General features: G+C 36.5%; 1 protein-coding gene across 1 annotated transcript in view; it reads left to right on the top strand.

Moving 5' to 3' along the window:
- Positions 1–20,205, top strand: part of SERINC1 (serine incorporator 1) — a 33,770-nt gene extending 13,565 nt beyond the window's left edge. Inside the window, exons 2-10 of the mRNA XM_006047580.4 lie at positions 3,842–4,003; positions 6,776–6,945; positions 12,872–12,951; positions 13,170–13,307; positions 14,936–15,105; positions 15,207–15,297; positions 16,820–16,964; positions 17,079–17,309; positions 18,643–20,205. Of these exons, the coding sequence (XP_006047642.1) occupies positions 3,842–4,003; positions 6,776–6,945; positions 12,872–12,951; positions 13,170–13,307; positions 14,936–15,105; positions 15,207–15,297; positions 16,820–16,964; positions 17,079–17,309; positions 18,643–18,778 (1,323 nt within the window). The 3' untranslated portion in view covers positions 18,779–20,205. The remainder of the gene's footprint in view (positions 1–3,841; positions 4,004–6,775; positions 6,946–12,871; positions 12,952–13,169; positions 13,308–14,935; positions 15,106–15,206; positions 15,298–16,819; positions 16,965–17,078; positions 17,310–18,642) is intronic.
- The last annotated feature ends 3,659 nt before the right edge of the window (positions 20,206–23,864 follow it).

Below are 23,864 nucleotides of genomic sequence, written 5' to 3'. Positions count from 1 at the left end.
GCACGAGCTTCTCATTGTGGTGGCCTCTCTTGAGGTGACAGGGCTCTGGGACGCTCGGGCCTCGGTAGCTGCAGCACACGGGCTCAGTAGTGGCAGTTTCCAGGCTTTGAAGCTCGGGCTTAGTTGTTGTGGTCGTGCATGGGCTTACTTGCTCCACAGCACCTGGGATCTTCCCTGCCCAGGGATCAAACCTGTGTCTCCTGAATTGGCAGGTGAATTCTTTACCACTGAGCCACAAAGGAAGCTCTAAACAGTTTATGATGTAACTTGATGTGTAGTTTTCATTACGTTTTTGTTGAGTTTCTTGTATCTGTGAGTTTATAGTTTTCATTAAGAACATTTCGGCAGTTACTTCCTCAAAAGGACTCTCCTGTCTCCTGTATTCTTCAGAAGCCCCAGTTTGACATGTGTTAGGCTGTTTGAAGTTGTTTCACAATGCTGATTCTCTGTTGTTTTTGTTCTAGTCTTTTTATCTTTTGGATTGTTTCTTTTGCTATGTCTTCATTTGTTTTTTCTGCAGTGTACTTTTTGGTTCAGATACTTTACTTTTCATTTTCAGAAGTTTGATATGGACATAACCTTCCATGTCTCTCTTTGACATGCTGTGTTTTCCTCTACTTGAGCAAATGAAGTATAGTTACAATAACATAGTCACTAAGTCATGTTCAGCTCTTTGCAACCCCATGGACTATAGCACACCAGGCTTCCCTGTCCTTCACTGTCACTCAGAGTTTGCCCAGATTCATGTCCACTGAATCAGTGATGCCATCTAACCCTCACATCCTCTGCCGCCCCCTTCTCCTCCTGCCCTCCATCTTTCCTAGCATCAGTCTTTTCCAATGAGTCAGCTCTTCATATCACATGGCCAAAGTATTAGAACTTCAGCTTCATCAACAGTCCTTTCAGTGAATGTTCAGGGTTGATTTCCTTGAAGATTGACTGGTTTGGTCTCCTTACAATCCAAGGGACTCTCGAGAGTCTTCTCCAGCACCACAATTTGAAAGCAACAATTCTTTGACACTCCAGTCTTTTTTATGGTCCAACTCTCGCATCCGTACATGACTACGAGAAAAACCATAGTTTTGACCATATGGACCTTTGTTGGCAAAGTGATGTCTCAGCTTTTTAATATGCTGTCTACGTTTGTCATAGCTTTTCTTCCAAGGAGCGAGTGTCTTTTAATTTTGTGGCTGCAGTCACCATCCTCAGTGATTTTGGAATGCCATTTTTATAATTAAATTCAGTTACCTGTGTAATTTTCAGGCTGGTTTTTATTTGTTGATTTTGCTGTTAACTACAAGCTGTATTTTCCATACTGGCATGCCTGCCAATTTCTTATTAGCTGTTAGATATTGTAAGTTTTACCTTGATGGGAGCTGGATATGTTGTATTTGTTAAAAAAACATTCTTGCTGTTCTTAGACATAGGTGAGTTATTTGAAGAGAAGTTTTTCAAAGTTTGCTTTTAGGCTTTGTTGAGATTGGAATGGCTTTTTTAGCCTTATGGCCAGCTTCCGCCCACCCCCACCCCCCATGCTGCTGCTGCTAAGTCGCTTCAGTCGTGTCCAACTCTGTGCGACCCAATAGATGGAAGCCCACCAGGCTCCCCCATCCCTGGGATTCTCCAGGCAAGAACACTGGAGTGGGTTGCCATTTCCTTCTCCAATGCATGAAAGTGAAAAGTGAAAGTGAAGTTGCTCAGTCGTGTCCGACTCTGTGAGACCCCATGGACTGCAGCCTACCAGGCTCCTCTGTCCATGGGATTTTCCAGTCAAGAGCTGTGTAGTAAAAATCTTAAAATTTTACTCAAGGATTTTTAACGTTTTTTCCATTCTGATTGGTAATACCACCTCACCCTGCCCCCTAGAGGAATTTAATCAAATACATATGCTGATCAGTGCTCTGCTGAAGACAGAAATGGAAGCCTCTGCAGATCTCCAGAGCTCAATCTCAGTATAGCTTTCTCTGTTACTTTTTTATGTCCTGTGAACTCTTATGTGCCTTCACTTCCCTAAACTCTCAACACTGTCCCAGCTGTGTCTCCAGTTCAGTAGACTGCTGGCCTGTACTGGCCTACATTGGAGACTCTTGCCAGGCAGAAAAACTGGGCCAGTCATAGACTTCACATTGTTTCATCTCTCTTAGAAATTAAGTATCCTAAATTGCCTATTGTTAGCTGTCTGAAAAACCATTGTTTCACTTTATTTTTCCCCACGGATTAAGGCAGTAGGGTAGGTCTGGTCACTGTTACTGTGTCTTGGCCTGAGTTTATGGTACTTAATCCAAAATTTATCTATCAGTATTTTTATTTTCAGCAGAGACATTACTTTGCCAACAAAGCTCTGTCTAGTCAAGGCTATAGTTTTTCCAGTGGTCATGTATGGGTGTGAGAGTTGGACTGTGAAGAAAGCTCAGCGCCAAAGAATTGATGCTTTTGAACTGTGGTGTTGGAGAAGACTCTTGTAAGTCCCTTGGACTGCAAGGAGATCCAGCCAGTCCATTCTGAAGGAGATCAGCCCTGGGTGTTCATTGGAAGGACTGATGTTGAAGCTGAAACTCCAATACTTTGGCCACCTGATGCAAAGAGCTGACTCATTTGAAAAGACCCTGATGCTGGGAAAGATTGAGGGCAGGAGGAGAAGGGGACGACAGAGGATGAAATGGCTGGATGGCACCACCGACTCAATGGACATGGGTTTGGGTGGACTCCGGAGTTGGTGATGGACAGGGAGGCCTGGCGTGCTGCGGTTCATGGGGTCACAAAGAGTCGGACACGGCCGAGCAACTGAACTGAACTGATTTTTATTTTCAGCATTTTTGTTTTGTTAGTTTTTTAAGCAGGCTTTTCCCCTTCTCATTTCTCCTCAGCCTTGCAGTCTTCCTTTTCATCTTGTTCTGTTCTCTTCTGTTTGATCTCTCCTTTTTGCTTCAGGTGAACCAATTTTAGGGAATTTCCTTTTCTTTCTGAGTTATGTTTTATTTCAGATTGGATTTTTCAAATGCTTTTTTTTTGGTCGGGGCATGTTTGTTTATTCTTTGCTAAAGTGTGTTTGTGTTGTTGCCATGCTATTTATTTCCGAAGTTTGTATAATTACTTCTGATCCTACTTTATATTGGTTACTGTAGTGTGTCTGACTTCTACAATACTCCCTTCCTGTGGTATCTGGTGGATGGTGGCGCTCACCCTGGAGTAAGGTCAATTGTTACTAGAATACTTTCACTTTGCCTTTCTGAGATATTGTTAAATTCCATTACCGGCATTTGCCTCACATGCTCAGGGAGATAGCCTTTTCCCCTGGGATCTACTACTAGTTTAGTGTGGAATTCTGTTAGAGAATGCTAGCTCACCCCACTCGTTCATTTAATCCTATTTTGCCTAATTCTAATAGGAACTTTTACTTGGTGGTTATCACCACCACCAAGTCAGAAGAGGGAAAAGATGAGAATACCTGTTTACTTCTTTTCCTTCTCTGAAGTATCTGAGAAACCTCAGATTTTGTGAATTCAGCCTGATTTCTGGGGGTTAAAAGGTAGGAGTTGGAGATCCACTTATAATTAATGAATATTCCATTTCTTTTCTCAGCTAAACTTTGGGTCTTGTTGCTATTTTTTTTCTTTGTTTTTAACTGAATTTACTCATTTTGCTTGATATAAAGGGCACTTGTTTTTTGCTTTATTTTGCTTCATTTTTACCCAGAAGTTACCAAGTTTTATACTCTATAGATAACTTGTGAACCAAATCACTTTTTAATCAACTTAACTTCATCCTTTTTTGAGTAGATAGAGTGTAGACTTTCACTGTATCATTTAAACTGCACTGATTCTTACCCTTCTTTTTCCAGATCCCGTGTTTGTGTGGCAGTGCCCCGTGCTTGCTGTGCCGATGCTGTCCTAGCGGAAATAACTCCACTGTAACGAGGTTGATCTATGCACTGTTTTTGCTTGTTGGAGTGTGTGTAGCTTGTGTAATGTTGATACCTGGAATGGAAGAACAGCTGAATAAGGTAAGTCTTTTTTTTTTTTTTTAATGATTAACTGAACCTTTAGTGTGTGTGCCTACTAAGTCACTTCAGTTGTGTCTGACTCTGTGAGCCTATGGACTGTAATCTGTCAGGCCTTCTGCCCCTGGGATTCTCCAGGCAAGAATACTGGAGTGGGTAGCCTGCCCTCTTCCAGGGGATCTTGCCGACCTGCCTCTCTCAGGTCTCCTGAGTTGGCAGGCACATTCTTTACCACTAGTGCCACCTGGGAATCTTGAACCTTTAGTATGTTTATGCATAAAATTGCTTCCAATGTGTTGGAAACAGAATACTGTAAAACGGAAGACAATACTTAATCCCAGTTTTAGCAGCTCATAATTATTTAGGAAAGGCAAACAGTAAAAGTAGTTTATGAGATTGTGATGGTGCAGAAAAGTGTGCTGTGATAATAAGAGGAAGTAAGTAATTTCCAGCCAGGGTAATGTCAGAATCACTGTGGGTCTCGTGGAAAAAGTGGCATTCTAAGAATCAATAAATTTTTGTATACAGAAATTGAAAAACAGGAAGCAGAATGAGGATAAAAGCTTTTTGAGCCAAGTATGTATGCCTTAGGAAGATTTATCCGATAATCAGGAAAAAAGGCAAGCTGTTAAGTATAGAGGCTGTAAAAATGATGTAAATCAAGAAAGGCATAGAGCACCTGAAATGGATTCCCTGAACATAAAATTGACTGGATCTGGATTTAAATATAGGCAGTGATTGAATAATAGTAACGAGGTTCTGATCCTAGATAACTGAGAGGAAACTGTTGCTGTTAACTAAGAAAAAGAAAGAAAAGGTATTTTATTAAACTTACTGCCTGCCCTGCCCTCTGCCCTCCCCCTGCCCCCCTGCACCAGGGAGTCAGGTTGTGAAAGAAGGTGGGGAGAATATAATCTAGTTCAATTCATAGTATGTTGGCTTGGGGGTATTTCACTACATTTGTATCTCTGTATGTGTCCAACAGGAAGTAGAAAATACGAGTATGTCACTCACATCTGGGATAGAGATGAAATTCAAACTGTGGCAGCATATGCTGAAGAGGAGGACCATTTGAAGTGAGCAGAGCTAGAACTTTGACAGAAGGGGCTTGGTGGAGAAGGGAAGCTCTAAAGGAACAGTGAAAGAAGAGAACCAAAAACATGTTTGTAGATCTTAGGAACAGAGCTTTAAGAATGACAGGATAACATCTGTGTAAAAAAGGTGTAAAGGAGTGTGAGGATTAAGTAGTAGCCATTGGATTTGACAACCAGTATATGTCGTAGTGTCTTTAAAAAGCTGTAGTTTTAAGAATGCTGGACCTAGGAGGTTTGGGAGGGAAAGTTATATGGCTGTGAGGAATATATCCAGTGAGTAAACTGCTAATTTGAGGATCTTTGTGATGAAGATGGCAAGTCTTAAAGGGAGGCTGAGTTTAAAACGTTTTTAGAATGGAGAGATTTAATCATTTGCTTTTTGAGAAGTCATAAGGGATCTAACCCGTAAGAGATGAGAGAGAATGGGATCAAGAGACGGCATATAAAAGTTAGTTTTCCTCCAAGGAAAGATGAATGACAATAGAAAATTTGAGATTGAGAAAGTATTTATGTTAGATAACTTGTGTTTTAAACCATGGTTATCTGCTTGTGATTGACTTTGGGGTGAGGAAAAACCGTGTAAGTTTGGAAAATGAGCTTATCACAGTTGTGAATGTAGCATGTACATGCCATAAACAAATGCTTAGTTAATTTTACTTAAGTCCTGGGTATAAGCAAAAGACATTCATATGGTTTTGTCATGGAACCAGTTGACTTCTTATGAATGGTTTTAGTTGAAACTGTTAGTTTGTTTCACTCATTTCTTTCACTTAAAAATATTTTAAAAATACTTTCTTGTACTCTCTTTTCAGTGTGATATTCTGTAATGGTCTTCAGTCTTTTTCAAGATTTTAAGTTAGAAAAATAGAAATATAGCCAACCCTTTTGCTGTTAATCCAGTTCTATCTCTGATAGCTCAGTTGGTAAAGAATCCACCTGCAATGCAGAAGACCCTGGTTCAATTCCTGGGTCGGGAAGATTCTCTGGAGAAGGGATAGGCTACCCACTCGTTTTCTTGGGCTTCGCTGTGGCTCAGCTGGTCAAGAATCAGTCTGCAATGTGGGAGACCTGGGTTCTATCCCTGGGTTGGGAAGATGCCCTGGAGAAGGGAAAGGCTACCCACTCGAGTATCCTGGCCTAGAGAATTCCATGGACAGCCCATAGGGTCACAAAGAGTCGGACACAACTGAGCAACTTTCACTTTACTTCCAGATCTATCCATTATCAAAAATAATATTTGTAGAATCGGGGACCAGATCTCAGAATGATTTTAATAGCATTGGCTTTGAAAAGCCATCATTGTTCTTTTTAGTATTTAGAAACTGATTCAATTACTCTCTAATTCTTTAAACTTTTATTGATGGTGTTTTTCTTTTATACATGTGATTCAGCATATCACAGTGGAATGTAAGTTTAAAAAAAATTTAGAATAAGTTTGAATAAGTCTGCAAGTTAAAATACGCATTCACTTTAGGATTGGCATTTGTCGTTTATCCTGTGTGCACATAAAGTGAAAAAAGAGTTAAACTTCTGTTTATGAAAGTGTGTAGACTTACCTTGATTACATTTCAGCATAAACTGTAAAGCAAACTTCAGTTTTCTGAACCTTAAGCTATTTAATTACACAGAATTGTCATTTTTCCTTGAAAAAATTCTAGATTAGAAATTCTTGTTTTTTCAGATTCCTGGATTTTGTGAGAATGAGAAAGGAATGGTCCCTTGTAATATTCTGGTTGGCTATAAAGCTGTATACCGATTGTGCTTTGGCTTGGCTATGTTCTATCTTCTTCTCTCTCTCTTAATGATCAAAGTGAAGAGCAGCAGTGACCCTAGAGCTGCAATACACAATGGGTAAGTATTTTAATAAACTTCAGTTTAAAGTCTGGGTAGTCTCTTATCAGTAATTTTGAGTCTGTCTAAAGAAAGTTTAAACTGAACAATTTGCAGAATTATTTTATTCACGAATGACAAAGTAAGAAAATCCTCGTCTCTACCAGAGAATGTCAGAATTTGGAAATATAAATATTACATAGAAGACTTGAATCACTTATTGCTGTGCATAATATTTAGTAAAGTTTACCCTTGTGAACAAGACAGGTTTAAACTGTGCAGGTCCACTTAGAGTTTGTTTCTAACAGTTAATAACTACGGTATTACACACTCCATGATCTCTGATTGACTGAATTCACAAATGAGGAACCTCTGATACAGAGGGCTGACTGTAAGATAGAGGTGGGTTTTCAACCATACAGAGAGTTGGAGTCCCTAATGCTAGCATTGTTCAAGGTTCAACTATGTTTTCATCCTGAAAAGATTTATCACATCTGTGATAAATGATAATAATGAGTTTATTCTTCCTCCTCTTAGCCTTCCGTAGGCCAATCTCACTACATAAAACTGAACTCAGTTCTTTACATATACAGTGCAGCCAAAATGAAAAACTTTATTGCTTTGAAACAAGTGGTGGATTTTCTAAATGGTTATAATGGACAACCTAGACACTTCAAGGTACTTTTTTGTCAGTCGCCTTTAATACAGAGCAATGCATCTCATACTCAATATTGAATGTTTTGAATTTTATCACTGTTCCATCCCATAAATAAAAATAGTTTTAAGTATCTGTTGTTGCTTATCTATTAACATACACTATCAAAGGCAGGAAGAATGAAATAAAATATTAATGAAAAATGATGTTTTGTGCCAGGTTGATTTTTTTTTTTTTTTTTCAATTCTCTTAGTCATAGGTTGTTTTGATTTTTAATTTTATTTTTGTTGCACTGTTAAAACATCTTATTAAATGTATTTTTAAACAACTCTCAAAATACAGTACAGGATGGCTATCACAGTCATTTCCTGCGATAACATTCTTCTCAAAGTATGTACTAAGCACTCTTACATCATTGCTAATGGTTTTTTTTCGGATATAATTGATGATATTGTGTTAGGTTTAAAGTGTACAAAATGTTAATTTCATATGTATTATATATTACAATATGATTACCATCATATATTAGCTAACACTTCTGTCACATCACATATTTTTCTTAGTTGTGATGAGAACAATTAAGATCTATTCTCTTAGCAACTTTAAAGTACATTTTTCTTTTTCAGATTCCACATTTTGGTAATACAAATTTTTTTTAAATTTGGATTATCCCATTTAGCATAATTCCCTGAAGGTCCATCAGGATCATGTTGTTGCAAATGATAGGATTTCCTTCTTTCTCGTGGCTGAATACTATTCCATTGTGTCTATATAGTACAGTCTCTTTATTCATCTGTTGACACACACTCAGGTTATTTCTGTATCTGCCAGTTAGGAATATTCTGCCGTAAACATGGACGTGCAGATACCTTTTCAGTGCCCTGTTTTCACTTTCTTTGGATATTTACCTAGAAGTAGGATTGCCAGATGGTATGGTGGTTCCATTTTTGTATTTTTTGAGGAACCGTCATACTGTTGTCCATAGTGGCTGAATTAGTGTATATGCCCATTAGCAGTGCCTGAGAATTCCAATTTCACCGCATTGTTACCAACGTTTGTTATTTCTTACCATCTTGGTGGCCATTCTATGGTTTTGATTTACATTCCTCTGATGATTAGTGATGTTTAGCACCTTTTCATATGTGTGTTTGCCATTTGTATGCCTTCTTTGGAAAAATATTTCGTTTTGTCCATTTTTAATTGTTTTTTCTAAATTATTGAGTTGTATAGGTTCTTTATATATATTTAATACTAACCACATTTTGATACATGGTTTGCAAATATTTTCTCCTATAGGTTGTCTCTTCATTTTGTTGATTGTTCCGTTTTTTTCTGCGGAAGGTTTTTTTGTCTAAAGTATTCCCACCAGTTTGATTTTACCCTTGTTGTTTGTACTTTTATTGTCTCCCCCCCAAAAACTCACTGCCCAGACTAATGTCAGGGAGTGTCTTCCTTATTTTCTTCTTCCCAGTTATCAGTATCTTCCTAGTAACTTTTATGGTATCAGATCTTAACTCACTGACTAGAGGATTTCTGCTGGAAACATAGGCCTGTGCCTGACGATTTTTATTTTTGTTTTATTTTGATAATTCTTTTATTTAATTAACACTTTGCAGATGATTACATTCAGTAGTTACACCTGACACACCTGTAAAAAAGCACCATACATTTCATTTTCACTTTCCATGTCAGAATCAGTCACTACGGTTTATTTTGTCTTTTTCTTGGTCTAATATTCATATTGTCTGAGTCAGAACTATATTCTGAAGAACTGTCATCTTCTGAGATACTAGTATTTATGTTGCTTGGACAGTCAGAGAAAGTATCTGCATAAAAGTCACCAAAAAATTCTTTGTTCAAAATTTCATGATCCATCATTTTTGAAAATTTTATGGTCATAACTTGTATTTATAACATACACAAAATTGGAGCAGAAGCCTAACAGGGAAATGTGAATGAAAACAACAATCATAAGTTCTGTAATGACCCTTTATCAGTTTTAAGCTCTAACGACTAAACACTGTGATGTTAATTGTATGGCTCTCTAAAAGCATATGATTTGTCTCCCAGTCAATAACATTCGGGTAACAAAAGACATGTTAATACATCTCCAGTCAATAATGTGTTAAGTGTGTTTAAGTCTTCCATTCAGGTTGAGTCGATTCTGTGAATGGTGTAAGAAAGGAGTCTGGTTTCATTTTTCTATATGTGGTTATTAATAGCTTTCCCAAGTCTGTTGAAGAAACTGTCCTTTCCTACCGAATAGTCTTGACTCCCTTGTCAAATATTAGTTGATCCAAAATGCAAGGGTCTATTACTCTTCTGTTCCATTGCTGCTGTTGCTAAGTCGCTTCAGTTGTGTCCGACTCTGTGCGACCCCAGAGACGGCAGCCCACCAGGCTCCCCCGTCCCTGGGATTCTCCAGGCAAGAACACTGGAGTGGGTGGCCATTTCCTTCTCCAGTGCATGAAAGTGAAAAGTGAAAGTGAAGTCGCTCAGTCGTGTCCGACTCTGTGAGACCCCATGGACCGGAGCCTACCAGGTCCGTCCGTGGGATTTTCCAGGCAAGAGCACTGGAGTGGGTGCCGTTGCCATCTCCACTGTTCCATTGATCTGTGTGTCTATTTTTTATGGTATTACTGTTTTAATTAGTATAGCTTTGTAGTATAGTTTGGAATTAGTAACTGTGATATTTTCAGTTTTGTTCTTCCTTCTCATGACTAATGTGGCTATTTGGGGTCTTTTGAAGTTACATACAAACTTTAGGATTGTTTCTTTCCTGAGTTTTTGTAAATGACATTGAAATTTTTATAGGGAGTACTTTGAATCGAAAGATGGCTTTGAGTATTATGGACATTTTAACTATTCACATCCACGAATATGATTCCATTTGTCTTTTTAAGTTTTTTTAATTCATCCAGACCCTGGCTTTTGGTTAGCAAATTCACTCCATTAGCATAATTATTGATTTGTGACTTGTTAATGCCATATGTTAGTCATTGTTGTCTGGTTGGTTGTATTTTCATGGTTTCTTTTTTCTCTGTTAACACCCATGTAAATTGGTGATTTTCTTTGTAAACTAGTGGTATATTCTGCTTCTGTATCTTATCTACTCTAGCTTTTTGCTTTGTGGTTACCATGAGGCTTACATAAAACATGTTATAGATTAAAATTAATTTTAAGCTGATAGCAACTTTAAATGCATAAAATAGCCCTACATATTTATTAGATATAAATATCTAATATCTTTTATATTTTTTTGATGTCACAATTTACCTCTTTTTTATAATACTCACTGCTTTTTAATACTTTTAAAAATCCTTTTACTATAGTTTACTTAACACACCATCCTGTTAAAGAATTAGACTTGTATGAATCTGTGTATTTACTTTTACCAGTGTGTTGTATGCTTTTGTAGCTTTCATGTCATTGATTAGTGTCTTTTCATTTCAGTCTGAAGAATCCTTTTTACCATTTTTTACAAGACAGGTTTAGTGGTGGTGAATTCTTTGGATTTAGGGAAAAGCCTTATTTCTCCTTCATATCTGAAGGATAACTTTGCTGGACAGAGTAATCTTGGCTGGTGGTTTTTTTCCTTTCAACACTTTGAGTATGTCAAAGTGTTGAAAGGAAGGACTTTGAGTATACTCAAAGTCACTCTGCTCTCTCTTGGTCTATAGATTTTCTAAGAAATCCACTGAGGGCCTAATGGAAATTACTTTGTTGATCAGAATCTCTTTTTTGGACCCCTCTGGCTGCTTTTAGGATTCTCTTGTATTCTTTGATTTTTGACAGTTTTATCCTAAAGGTTTTTTTGCATTGAGATGATACTGTAATCTTACTAGCTTTGTGAACTTTGATGTTCGTGTCCAGGTTTAGGAAATTCTCAGATATTATTTCTGTAAATTAACTTTCTGCCCCCTTCTCTTCTTCTGAAACCCTGATCGTTCTAATATTTAAATTCCATATATTACTGAGGCTTTCTTCCCTGTTTTTCATTTTTTTCTCAGTTCACCCCTGCTTGGGTTATATCAAAATGCCTGTCCACTTTTTCTGTCTCCCATTTGATCTACCATTCTGGCGATCTCTGGGCTTCCCTTGTGGCTCAGTCGGTAAAGAATCCACCTGCAATATGGGAGACCTGGGTTTGATCCCTGGGTTGGGAAGATCCCCTGGAGAAGGGAAAGGCTACCCACTCCAGTATTCTGGCCCAGAGAATTCCATGAACTATACAGTCCATGGGGTCGCATAGAGTCGGACATGACTGAGCAACTTTCACTTTTACTTCTAAAGATCTATATTACTTTTTTTTTTTTTCTTTTCTTTTCTTTTCTTGAATTCTTAAGCTTCAGAATATATTTGGTTCTTTTCTATGATTTCTATCTCTTGATTAAATTTAGTGTTTTTTGCTTGTTTTCATTGAATTATTTTTGTATTTTCTTGTAGCTTGTTGAGTTTCCTCAGAACAACTATCTTGAATTCTTTTATCTGCAAGATTTTTGCCTTTATGATCAGTGATTGCAGGATTGTTATCTTCAGGTGGTGAAATGCTCATATTTGTTATAGTTTTGCATTGCTGCTTTCACATATGAAGTAGCAGACACCTCAAATCTTTGCTAGTTATCTTCAGATGGAATTATTAATCTGTTACTTCTGGGGTTTTTTTTGGATTTTGGACACCTGCTTTGCACTTCCTGCTCTTTCTGTGTTAGAATTCTTAAGATATTATGTCTTTTCTGGTTCTTTAAATTCATCTGGCTTGCTACTGGAAATCTGTTTTCCAGACTTTAGTGTCTTCAAAAGCTATTCCTTTGTACAGTGTACCTTATTTACACTTCCATATATTATCTCACTCATTTAAGTAAACCTGTGAAATGAATCTAATATTCTCATTTATTAGAATGAAATAAAACAGCCATACCTCCCTGGTGGCTCCATGATGAAGAATCTGTCTGCCAGTGTAGATGTGGGTTTGATCCCTGGATCAGGAGCATCCCCTGGGAAAGGAAATGGCAACCCATTGCATATTCTTGCCTGGAAAATCCCATGAACAGAGGTGTCTGGTAGGCTGCAGTCCATGGGGTTGTAGAAAGAGTTGGACACTGAGTGACCAGACCACAACACAACAACACAATTGACGTGTGGTGGTCTTCTCGTCTTCAGGATATCCTCAGATGGGACAGAGTAGTCACAATAAAGTGTAGCTGTTTTTTAAGAGCAGCTCTCAAAAGATTTCGTATGTGAAACCACTTGTTGAATGGATATTTACTAATAAAAAATAATTTGTTTTAGATTCTGGTTCTTTAAATTTGCTGCAGCAATTGCAATTATTATTGGGGCCTTCTTCATTCCAGAAGGAACTTTTACAACTGGTAAGAAATCTTTTTTTTCTTGGTGTGATGTTGATATTTTATAAGGAAATTGAAAATAATTGTTGCCTGGAACTGTAACCATTTGTTTTGTATTTTCTTTTCTCAGTCAAGACATCTATGTAAAATTTTATTTTTCTTTTGGTGTATTGATTGTGGAAACAATAAAAAGTGAAGCAGTCACTCATTTGTGATTTTTCTTGAATTTTTTTTCCTTTCAGTGTGGTTTTATGTAGGCATGGCAGGTGCCTTTTGCTTCATTCTCATACAGCTAGTCTTACTCATTGATTTTGCCCATTCATGGAATGAATCATGGGTTGAAAAAATGGAAGAGGGGAACTCGAGATGTTGGTATGCAGGTAAGTTTTTTGTCTTACAGAACATCTTCAAGATAGTTGAACTTTGAAAGTGAAAGCAGGTAGTAGACTGTGGGGAAGTCATGATTTTTATGGTACAGTTCACTGTGAAGAGGTTTTTTAGTTTAAGTTTGTGAGTGGCATCCTGTCACATTGTATGTTGCATGTCAACTAGGAACATACCCAAGAAAGAGGCAATCATGCAAAAGACTTGGATTGGCTAAAATAGAATTTCCAAAGCATATTGCTGAGTATATGTATATTTTACAGCCTAATTTCCTTCTAAGTAAAAGGGTAAAAAAAAAAAGTAAAATATTAAAGAGATGAGGACTCCTAGAAATAGATGAACAGACAGTGGTACAATTCTGAAACATCAGCAAGCAGGAAAAAGAAACAACTCTGAAGCATTTTATATAAGTGCAAAGAATGCCTTTATGTGCGACACCTTAGGGAGTTTATTATAGTAGTGTATGTAATGTGTGTTTATAACGATGAGGTTGAGTCCTATGGTTGTACTCTAAAACAATCAAAATCCAGGTGCTTACAACAGGTGACACAAATGAGGGAGGAGAAACTGCATTTTCAGTCCTTTTGCAAATGAAAGGGACTGTGGTGAATTAGAGAGTGTGAAGGCCATTACACCGCTTAGCTCCATCCAGTAATTGCCGTGTGGAAATGTGAGCCCAGTGTTGCTTAATTTTTCTGAAGTTTTTCAAAAGAAGCCATAGATCTGGATTTTTATGTGAAATAGTCTGTCAGCTAAAAAACATATTAAGCTTTAATCAGTTGGAAAATTTACTTACACAGAATGTTTCATTTTTTAATGTTAAATCTAATGTAAGAGTTTCTGCTTTGTTGCCTACTGTATACCCAGGGCCTTTGTAGGTATTCAATAAATATTTGATAGAGTATTTGTGAGTCACATCTACATGAATACATACATATTAAGTATACATTAACATGAAAATTAAAAGTGTGTGTGTGTAGAAGAAACTTAGGTTGTCTTATTAAATAATGACAACTTGAATAGTTTTTTTTTTTTTTTTTTTTTTTTAAGATTTTAGTTGCTAAAGCAAAGCATTGTTCTGTGGGCTTAGCATTAACAAAATAATTTTCTGAATGCCCTTGTTTACAACTGAATGATATAACTTAAAAACCTTAAGTAATATTCTAGTTAATTTTCTGTATTTTGAAAATAATGGCTAATGTATCTGAATGTTTTGGACACTCTATATGTAAATATTACTTTAAATGAAGATCATATTATTACCCTTAAAATGCATCATAATAGTGAGCTACGTGTAAAGGCTGGAGTAGGAAATGGCAACCCATTTCAGTATTCTTGCCTGGAAAATTCCATGGACAGAGGAGCCTGAAGGGCTATATATATATAGGGGTTGCAGAGAGGCAGACATGACGGAGCTCACATGCACACATGTGTAAAGGCTACAAAAGTCTTAATGTGGTAGAGGCCAGAATTAAATCTTTATCTGCTTTTATAGGCTGTGTAATGCTGATAAAATGTTGCTTAAAATAATATTTTTGAATAAGATTGTTTTTAAAGCAAGCCATATGCCTCATTCCTAATATTAGTGATAAAATCTAATTGTCAAAATGTATTTCTTTCGCAGCTTTGTTATCAGCTACAGCCCTGAATTATCTGCTGTCTTTAGTTGCTATCGTCCTGTTTTTTGTTTACTATACTCATCCAGCCAGTTGTGCAGAAAATAAAGCATTCATCAGTGTCAACATGCTCCTCTGCCTTGGTGCTTCTATAATGTCCATACTGCCAAAAATCCAAGTAAGCTTGGATTAGTTCATTCTTTATGAAGCTTCTGTTTTTCTAAGGTTTCCTAAATCTTGAATGATCGCAATATTTTTGTTTTGCTTATTTTTTTGTAGGAATCACAACCAAGATCTGGTTTGTTACAGTCTTCAGTGATTACAGTCTACACAATGTATTTGACATGGTCTGCTATGACCAATGAACCGGGTATGTTTTGTTTGCTTGGATTTGCTTCTTTTAATGAATCCTGCAAGCTTTTCTCTTTTTCAAAGATTGTCGTTTTGTAAAATTAAGCTCATAGAGGAATGAAGAGAATGGAATAATACCATTTTCATCTTTGATGTACTGCTATATTTTTTCCCTTAGTTTCTTCCTTCACTAACAAAACTATAAGAAATTATAGGAAAACTATAAGAAATATACCTGATTTGTAAGGTGCATGTGATAGTATATGTAAAATTGAAAACTATTAAAATGTTTGTTTAGTCTATTTTAATTAGTATAGACTTTTTTAAGTTCTTTTTGTCTGTGATTATCTTACAGGTGAATCTAATTGGTCTTTGTAATCTTTTTATAGGCCAGTTTTACTACATTTCCTGGAAGTATAAGCCCATATATGTTATTTGGGGTGAAACAAATGGGGAAATAAATGTGCTGCAGTACAGTCTGCATTTGGTTGAATCCATAGATAGAAAATTGCTAATATGAAAGGTTGGAATATAGAGGCCAGCCATAAAGGAAAATGCAGATTTTCAATTGTGTTGTGGGTTGGTACTGCTAATCTGCTTGTTCAAGGGTCAACTATACTATTTTCTGAAAAGGGAAAAAATGGTCTCATTTCCTCAGAATTAAAAAAAGTACAGAATTTTTGACAGAAAAAAGTTTTCTGACTCTTATATTTCATTCCATTTATAAATTTCATAGGTGCTTTATCACTAGTTGGAGAAAAAGGGTTTTTTTTAGTGTACTAGAGAAAGATTCCTTATTTTTGTCCAGGTAAGTGTCTAGAAAAAAATCAATAGTAATTTGCTTTAGGGATTATCCTTATACAAGTGGCTTCAAGGTAAAAATCATTTTTCAGTGATAAGGTGGCAATTGACATATCTGGCATTGTGGGAGGTAAAAAACATATTTGGGACACTTAAGTGAATACCAACCCCATTTTAATTCTTTGTTACAAGAGTTGAGAGGCTGAATAAGCATTAGGTCACTATGATTTATGTACTCATTTCCACAAACTATTTGCTAAAATTCTAGTAACTGATTTTATGTGTAAACTATCTTGCTTATTTAACAATGTAGTTTGACAAGTTGATAAACTTCATAAAATCACTATTGTTATTTCATAGTATATAACAGAAAAGGCAGTGCATCTTAGTTTAGGACATCTGAATTTTATTCTTAACTCGGCTTGAGCTTTACTATAAAGTAAAAAATTTACTAAATTTCACCAATTTCCTGATCAGTAAAAAGCTTAAATGTCTCAACTCTTGCATGAGGTTGAAAATGAAATTGCTTTTCAACCAATTTGATAAAACTAGCATTATATAATGTAAAAGGTCTCATTATTAATAAATACAAGTTGTCTTATTTTTTGTTCGTGCCTTTTTCTAACAAATTTTTGAGTTTGCAAGTGTATAAAGAGTTAAAAAGAACTACAACTGGACGTCCTCTGAAAAATTTTTTGTACTTTTCTAACATTTTAATTTGACCTTAATTTACATTATAGAAACAGAATGTAACCCAAGTCTACTGAACATAATTGGATATAATACAACAAGCACTGTCTCGAAGGAGGGGCAGTCTGTACAGTGGTGGCATACTCAAGGAATTATTGGGCTAATCCTCTTTTTACTGTGTGTATTTTATTCAAGGTAGGAAAAATTATGGATTTTATTTTTTTGAAGCAAAGTCCAGCTATTATATATGAATGTTGTGTTTAAATTCCTTTTTTTTCTTTCTCTCTTTTTAAACTGTCTTTCATGTAGCATCCGTACTTCAAACAATAGTCAGGTTAATAAACTGACTCTAACAAGTGATGAATCAACACTAATAGAAGATGGTGGAGCCAGAAATGATGGGTCACTTGAGGATGGTGATGATGTTCACCGAGCTGTAGATAATGAAAGGGATGGTGTCACTTACAGTTACTCCTTCTTTCACTTCATGCTTTTCCTGGCTTCGCTTTATATCATGATGACCCTTACCAACTGGTACAGGTACTTATATTTTATGAAAACTTTGCATGTGGAAATCTGGGTGGCTTTTTTGTGATTCCATTGTTAAAACATGGTATTGAGTACTTTTTATCCTCCAGTATATTTCAAAATTTACAACTAAATGAATAGTGAGATCAGTATGAGAAATGCAGACTTTATTTCCTTGCTTTAGCAATAACAATCATTAAAATAGTTCCAGATCTTAAAAGATTGAAATAAAGTTTCATGAAGCTACCACTTTGCTTAGGGAAGTACATGTTGCCAGGGATCAAACAGTGATTTCTAATACTGACTAGTTCCCAACATAGTGTAGAAAAAGATACCTTTTTTCTTTTTTTTTTTTTACCTGTTTTTGTTTAAACTTTGTCATTTAAAGCTTTGAGGATTTCAAAATTGAAGTGTGAATACATTAACATAAACTAATTTTTGCTTTTATATCACTTCAAAACTGATAAATCTCTTTTTGTTAAGAGGAAGGTAGTGGTTTATATTTTGTCTTTAAAAATTCTGATTTAGTTCAAAGGATTGCTGAAAGATTTAAGATTCAAGTTGAACTGTATAGTTAGGGTAGTTCTATTTTTAATACTCTTTAATGCATAATATCCTTAACAATTTGTAAGAAAACTTGGAATACCAGCAAAAGATGTAAAAAGAAAAAAAATTCATTTGTTTGAGAGCAGCCTCTACTGGCATTTATTACTGAAAAAAATATATATATACTTAAAAATTCCTATACTGCAGCATATTAAGGTACAAGACTATTCCAAATAATTCTCAGTAATTCACAGCTTTGACTGTCAGGTAATAATAAATATTAAAGATGAAAAGTATTACTGTTATGTTTCATCAACATAAAAAATCAGCTAAATTTGGGATGTATTTCCTTCCCAGTTTCTTAAATCTGAGAAGGTGGAGAGAGCTCCTGTATATACTGGAGGGAGCTCGTGTATATACTTTGAACAAATTATATTCTTTGTACAGTTTAGAATTGATAAGTCTTTGTTAAATAATGTTTCATTTATCCAGAGGTCACACTCCATTTCTCTGCTATCTCATTAATTAGTGAGCCAGAGATACATAAAGATTCTCTGAGTATTATGTAAAAGAACTACTTTTTACAGGCCTATGTCTTCTACTCCTTTAAAGATTTTTTTTTTTAACCTTTATATTAGCTGTCAAAGTGGTATGGAGAACAAGGCAACAGAGATAATCCAGCAACTACATATCTGTTATCACAGATTATAAACAAAGAATACTTTAAAATAAGGAAACCCGCTAGCTTGATGACCAATAATCCAACTTCTCCCTGCTTTTTGTTTTCCTTAAATATTAGGTATGAGCCTTCCCGTGAGATGAAGAGTCAGTGGACAGCCGTCTGGGTGAAAGTCTCTTCTAGTTGGATTGGCATTGTGCTCTATGTTTGGACACTGGTGGCACCACTTGTTCTTACAAATCGTGATTTTGACTGAATGGGACTTGAGGCATGAAAGTCTCACTTTGATCATTTATTTGAAATCAGCAGTATTCCCAACTTTTGTGAAGTTGTGTGTGTGTGTGCTTCCCATGTAACTTCTCCAGTCTTCTGGCATGAATTAGATTTACCGCTTGCCATTTTATTCATTATAGTCTTGCCAAGCGCATCAATATGCGTTTTAGAATGAATCAAGAGTTGTATGAGTATGTTGGTGGTAAGTTAGGAGAAGTGGACATTGTTAGGTTTATTCTCTGCTCTGTACCTGTGAAAAGAATAAAAACAAAACTGCTTGGCAGTTTGATTTTTAAATTGTGTTAGAACATAAGCTGTTTCAGAAAAATATGAAAAATGTATGGCTGCCTTTTGAAATATTTGATGCCTTGTCCTACAGGATACTGCAAAGAATATGGCTGTCCTAAAATTGTAAAAATTGTATAAACAAGTCACAAATGCCAGTTTTCTAAAAACTTTTCAGATTTTTCCCTTGATATGAAGGTAAGGAACATATACAGGTATGGAGTATTTGATTGAAAACAGTGTAGGTTATGGTGGAGACAGAGACACAGAATTTTCAGAGATTTGCTAGTGGTGGGTACTGAATTGAATACCCAGGTAGGCTGTAATGTCCCCTGAGTACAGGTAGTCTTTCATACTAACACAGTGAACTTTGTTTGGTCATTATAAACACATGCAGATGTGTTAAAATGTGTTCAGTGGAGAAGTTAGGAACTCTGAATGATTTGGACAAAGATTTTGAAAAGGATAATCATAGGTTAGAAGGAGGTTGAAAATCACTTTGAAAGTTTGTTTTGAAAATCAGAGCTGATAAACTGAAGGCTACTAAAGCCTATTTTGCAGTTTCTTCCTGTTCTGTCAAAAGTTTAACAGTGAAGAAAGTGAAGCTCAGATAGCTAATCAGTGGCAAAACTGGGAAATCCCACATCTGTCAAACACAAATGGCATTTTTTCTGGAATTTAAAAATAATTTCTATTCAAATACATGCATAATAGATTTTGCACCATTGTGAGTGGTAGATCATTTATGTGATGTGAATTGCTGATGTCTAGTATGCCTTCTACACACAAACTGAGGCCAGGAGAATGATGGACTGCTGTAAAATAAACTCCTGCTTAACAGTATACTATTCAGCTCAAAAGATGCTTTTCTATTTGCCGCCATCTAATTGAAATATATAGGTTATTAAAAATCTTTCAACTTGAAAATCAAGCAGTATCACTGTTAACTTAGAAACTCTCAGTTGTGTCATTAGTGTCTTAAATCTTAAAATCTACATTTGCTTCTTTTAAGATATTTATTAATGTAAGCAAAATATAACAATTCCTCACCTTTTATTGTGTTGTTATTGTATTCCATGATCTCAAATGGCTGTTTTATCTTTAAATAAATGAATTCAGAGAAAATGTGTGGTATCAGTTCAGTTCAGTCGCTCAGTCGTGTCTGACTCTTTGCAACCCCATGAATCGCAGCACGCCAGGCCTCCCTGTCCATCTCCTGGAGTTCACCCAGACTCAGGTCCATTGAGTCAGTGATGCCATCCAGCCGTCTCATCCTCTGTCATCCCCTTCTCCTCCTGCCCCCAATCCCTCCCAGCATCAGAGTCTTTTCCAATGAGTCAACTCTTTGCATGAAGTGGCCAGAGTACTGGACTTTCAGCTTTAGCATCATTCCTTCCAAAGAAATCCAGGGCTGATCTTCAGAATGGACTGGTTGGATCTCCTTGCAGTCCAAGGGACTCTCAAGAGTCTTCTCCAACACCACAGTTCAAAGGCGTCAATTCTTCGGCGCTCAGCCTTCCTCACAGTCCAACTCTCACATCCATACATGACCACAGGGAAAACCATAGCCTTGACTAGACAGACCTTTGTTGGCAACGTAATGTCTCTGCTTTTGAATATGCGATCTAGGTTGGTCATAACTTTCCTTCCAAGGAGTAAGCGTCTTTTAATTTCATGGCTGCAATCACCATCTGCAGTGATTTTGGAGCCCCCAAAAATAAAGTCTGACACTGTTTCCCCATCTGTTTCCCATGAAGTGATGGGACCAGATGCCATGATCTTAGTTTTCTGAATGTTGAACTTTAAGCCAACTTTTTCACTCTTCCACTTTCACTTTCATCAAGAGGCTTTTGAGTTCCTCTTCACTTTCTGCCCTAAGGGTGGTGTCATCTGCATATCTGAGGTTATTGATATTTCTCCCGGCAATCTTGATTCCAGCTTGTGTTTCTTCCAGTCCAGCGTTTCTCATGATGTACTCTGCATATAAGTTCAATAAGCAGGGTGATAATATACAGCCTTGACGTACTCCTTTGTGGTACGTCCAATGTATGGTATATTCTTTTAAATTCTAGAGAATATAATTTTAGCAAATTTAGGTGGTGTAATACTCCAAACTACTTTCTTCCTGTGTATATTAAAAAAAAAACAAAAAACCTGACATTGGAGGCTTTAGTAACCATTTTCTGTCTTGAAAAAACTGAATTGTTTTTAAGGTGGTATTTACCCTTTTGGTTCTCTGTAAATAACCCCTGAAGTGGATCTCAAAGGTAATTTAAGTGTTATTCTCCTAAAAGAACTAGACCAGTTAAGTTTGGAGAATAATTTTAATTCATTTGATAGATATTCTAGACTTCTGTGTCCTCCAGGCCTTTTTTCCTGAGATGCCAATTGATGCTGCTTTTTTCTGACACTTCAGTATTAAAAACAAAACAAAACAAAAAACCCTTATTAAAAAAAATAAAGCTCTATCCCATAGCAGCAAAATACCAGAAAGAGAAATCAGAGAAATAATCCCACTTAACATTCATATCAGAAAGAATAAAACACCTAAGGAGGCAAAAGACTTGGACTCTGAAACCTTAAGACATTGATGAAGGAAATGAAGACACAGATGGAAAGATATACCACGTTTTAAGATAGATAAAATCAACATTGTTAAAATTATTATACTACCCATGGCAGTCTACAGATTCAGTGCAATCCCTGTGAAATTATCAATGGCATTTTTCAAAGAACTGGAACACAAATATTTTGAATTTGCGATGGAAACACAACAGACCCCAAATAGCCAAAACAGTCTTGAGAAAGAAAAATGATGCTGGAGGAACCATGCTCCCTGATTTCAGACTACAAAGGTACAGTAATCAAAGCAGTACAGTACTGACACAAAAACATCAATGGAACGGGTTAGAAATACCAAAAATAAACCCAAATGCTTCTGATGGACAATCTTCTACAAAAGGGGCAAGAATACACAATGGAATACAGTCTCTTCAATAAGTGGTTCTAGGAAAAAGATCAGTCTCCCAGAATAATGGAAATAACAAAAGTAAACAGTTGTGACCTAATTAACCTTTGCACAGCAAAGGAAACCATAAGCAAAAGACAAACTACAAAATGGGAGAAGATACTTGTAAATGATGCTACTGATGAGATTAATTTCCAAGTAATACAGCTCATGCAGCTTAAAATTTTTTAAAAAAATACTTAAATAGACATCTTGTCACTATTTGGCCAGTGTTGCACCCTTTTTAGTTCTGTCCTGTGACAGTAATAAATGTTCAGTCGCTCAGTCATGTCTAACTGCAATCAGGCTTCCCTGTCCTTCCCCATCTCCCAGAACTTGTTCACACTCATGTCTGTTGAATCAGTGATGCTATCCAACCATCTTGTCCTTCATCATCCCCTTCTACCCTCAGTCTTCCCCAGCATCAGGGTCTTTTCCATTGAATATTCAGGGTTGATTTCCTTTAGGATTGACTGGTTCGATCTTGTAGTCCAAGGGACTATGGAGAGTCTTCTCCAGCTAAGCCTTCTTTATGGTCCAACTCTCAAATCCATACATGACTACTGCAAAAACCGTAGCTTTTTCACATGTGGACATTTATCAGCAAAGTGATGTCTCTGCTTTTTAATACACTGTCTAGGTTTGTCATTGCTTTTCTTCCAAGGAGCATCTTAATTCCATAGCTGCAGTCACTATCAGCAGTGATTTTGCAGCCCAAGAAAATAGTCTGTCAGTTTCCATTGTTTCCCCATCTGTTTGCCATGAAGTGATGGGACCAGATGCCATGATCTTAGTTTTTTGAATGTTGAGTTTTAAGCCAGCTTCATTCTCTTTTACCTTCACCAAGAGGCTCTTTAGTGCCTTTTCGCTTGCCATAAGGGTGGTGTGTCATCTGCATATCTGATGTTATTGATATATTTCTCCCAGCAATCTTTGATTCCAGTCTGTGTTTCATCCAGCCCAGCCTTTCTCATGATGTGTACTCTGCATATAAGTTAAATAAGCAGGGTGGCAATATACAGCCGTAACGTTCCTTTTTCCAATTTTGAACCAGTCTGTTGGTCCATGTCCAGTTCTAACTGTTGCTTCCTGACCTGCATACAGGTTTCTCAGGAGGCAGGTAAATTGATCTGGTAGTCCCATCTTCTAAGAATTTTCCAGTTTGTTGTAATCCACACAGCCAAAGGCTTTTAGTTTTTCTGGAATTCTCTAGCTTTTTCTGTGATCCAATGAATGTTGGCAATTTCATCTCTGGTTCCTCTGACTTTTCGAAATCTAGCTTGTACATATGGAAATGTGTATTTATAATACACATTTATGTGGAATTGGCTCACCAATTACAGAGGCTGAAGAATCCAAAATTGGGCTGCTTGGGTTGGTTTTGAGACTGTGGTAGATATTCCAGAAGTTTGGGGCTCAGTCTAAGTCATAGTATCAACAATCAGGTTGATAGCATGCACCTTTCATACACTGAAAATGGCACTTAACCTGATCTTCCCCAAAACTCATAATCCCATCTAATTATGGGAAGAAACAAAGTGACCCCAAATTGAGGGACACTGCAAAGTATCAAGCCAGTACTTCTCAAAATTGTCAAGGTCTAGTTTATGTGTAGTTTGCCTGAAACCAATTTCTTGAAATTTACTTTATAACCTAATCTGCAATTGATTCTCAAAGTATTTTTACCTTTGCTTGTTATTTCATGTAGGTGCTAATTCTCAAATGTAGCATTTTATGTATGTTTATTGTGAGTGTCATCTGGTCATCTTCCCAGCCT

Source organism: Bubalus bubalis, chromosome 10, assembly GCF_019923935.1.
Source record: "Bubalus bubalis isolate 160015118507 breed Murrah chromosome 10, NDDB_SH_1, whole genome shotgun sequence".
NCBI classification, from domain to species: domain Eukaryota; kingdom Metazoa; phylum Chordata; class Mammalia; order Artiodactyla; family Bovidae; genus Bubalus; species Bubalus bubalis.
Note: the sequence above shows the minus strand (reverse complement) of the source record. Positions and strands in the feature narration are given on the sequence as shown.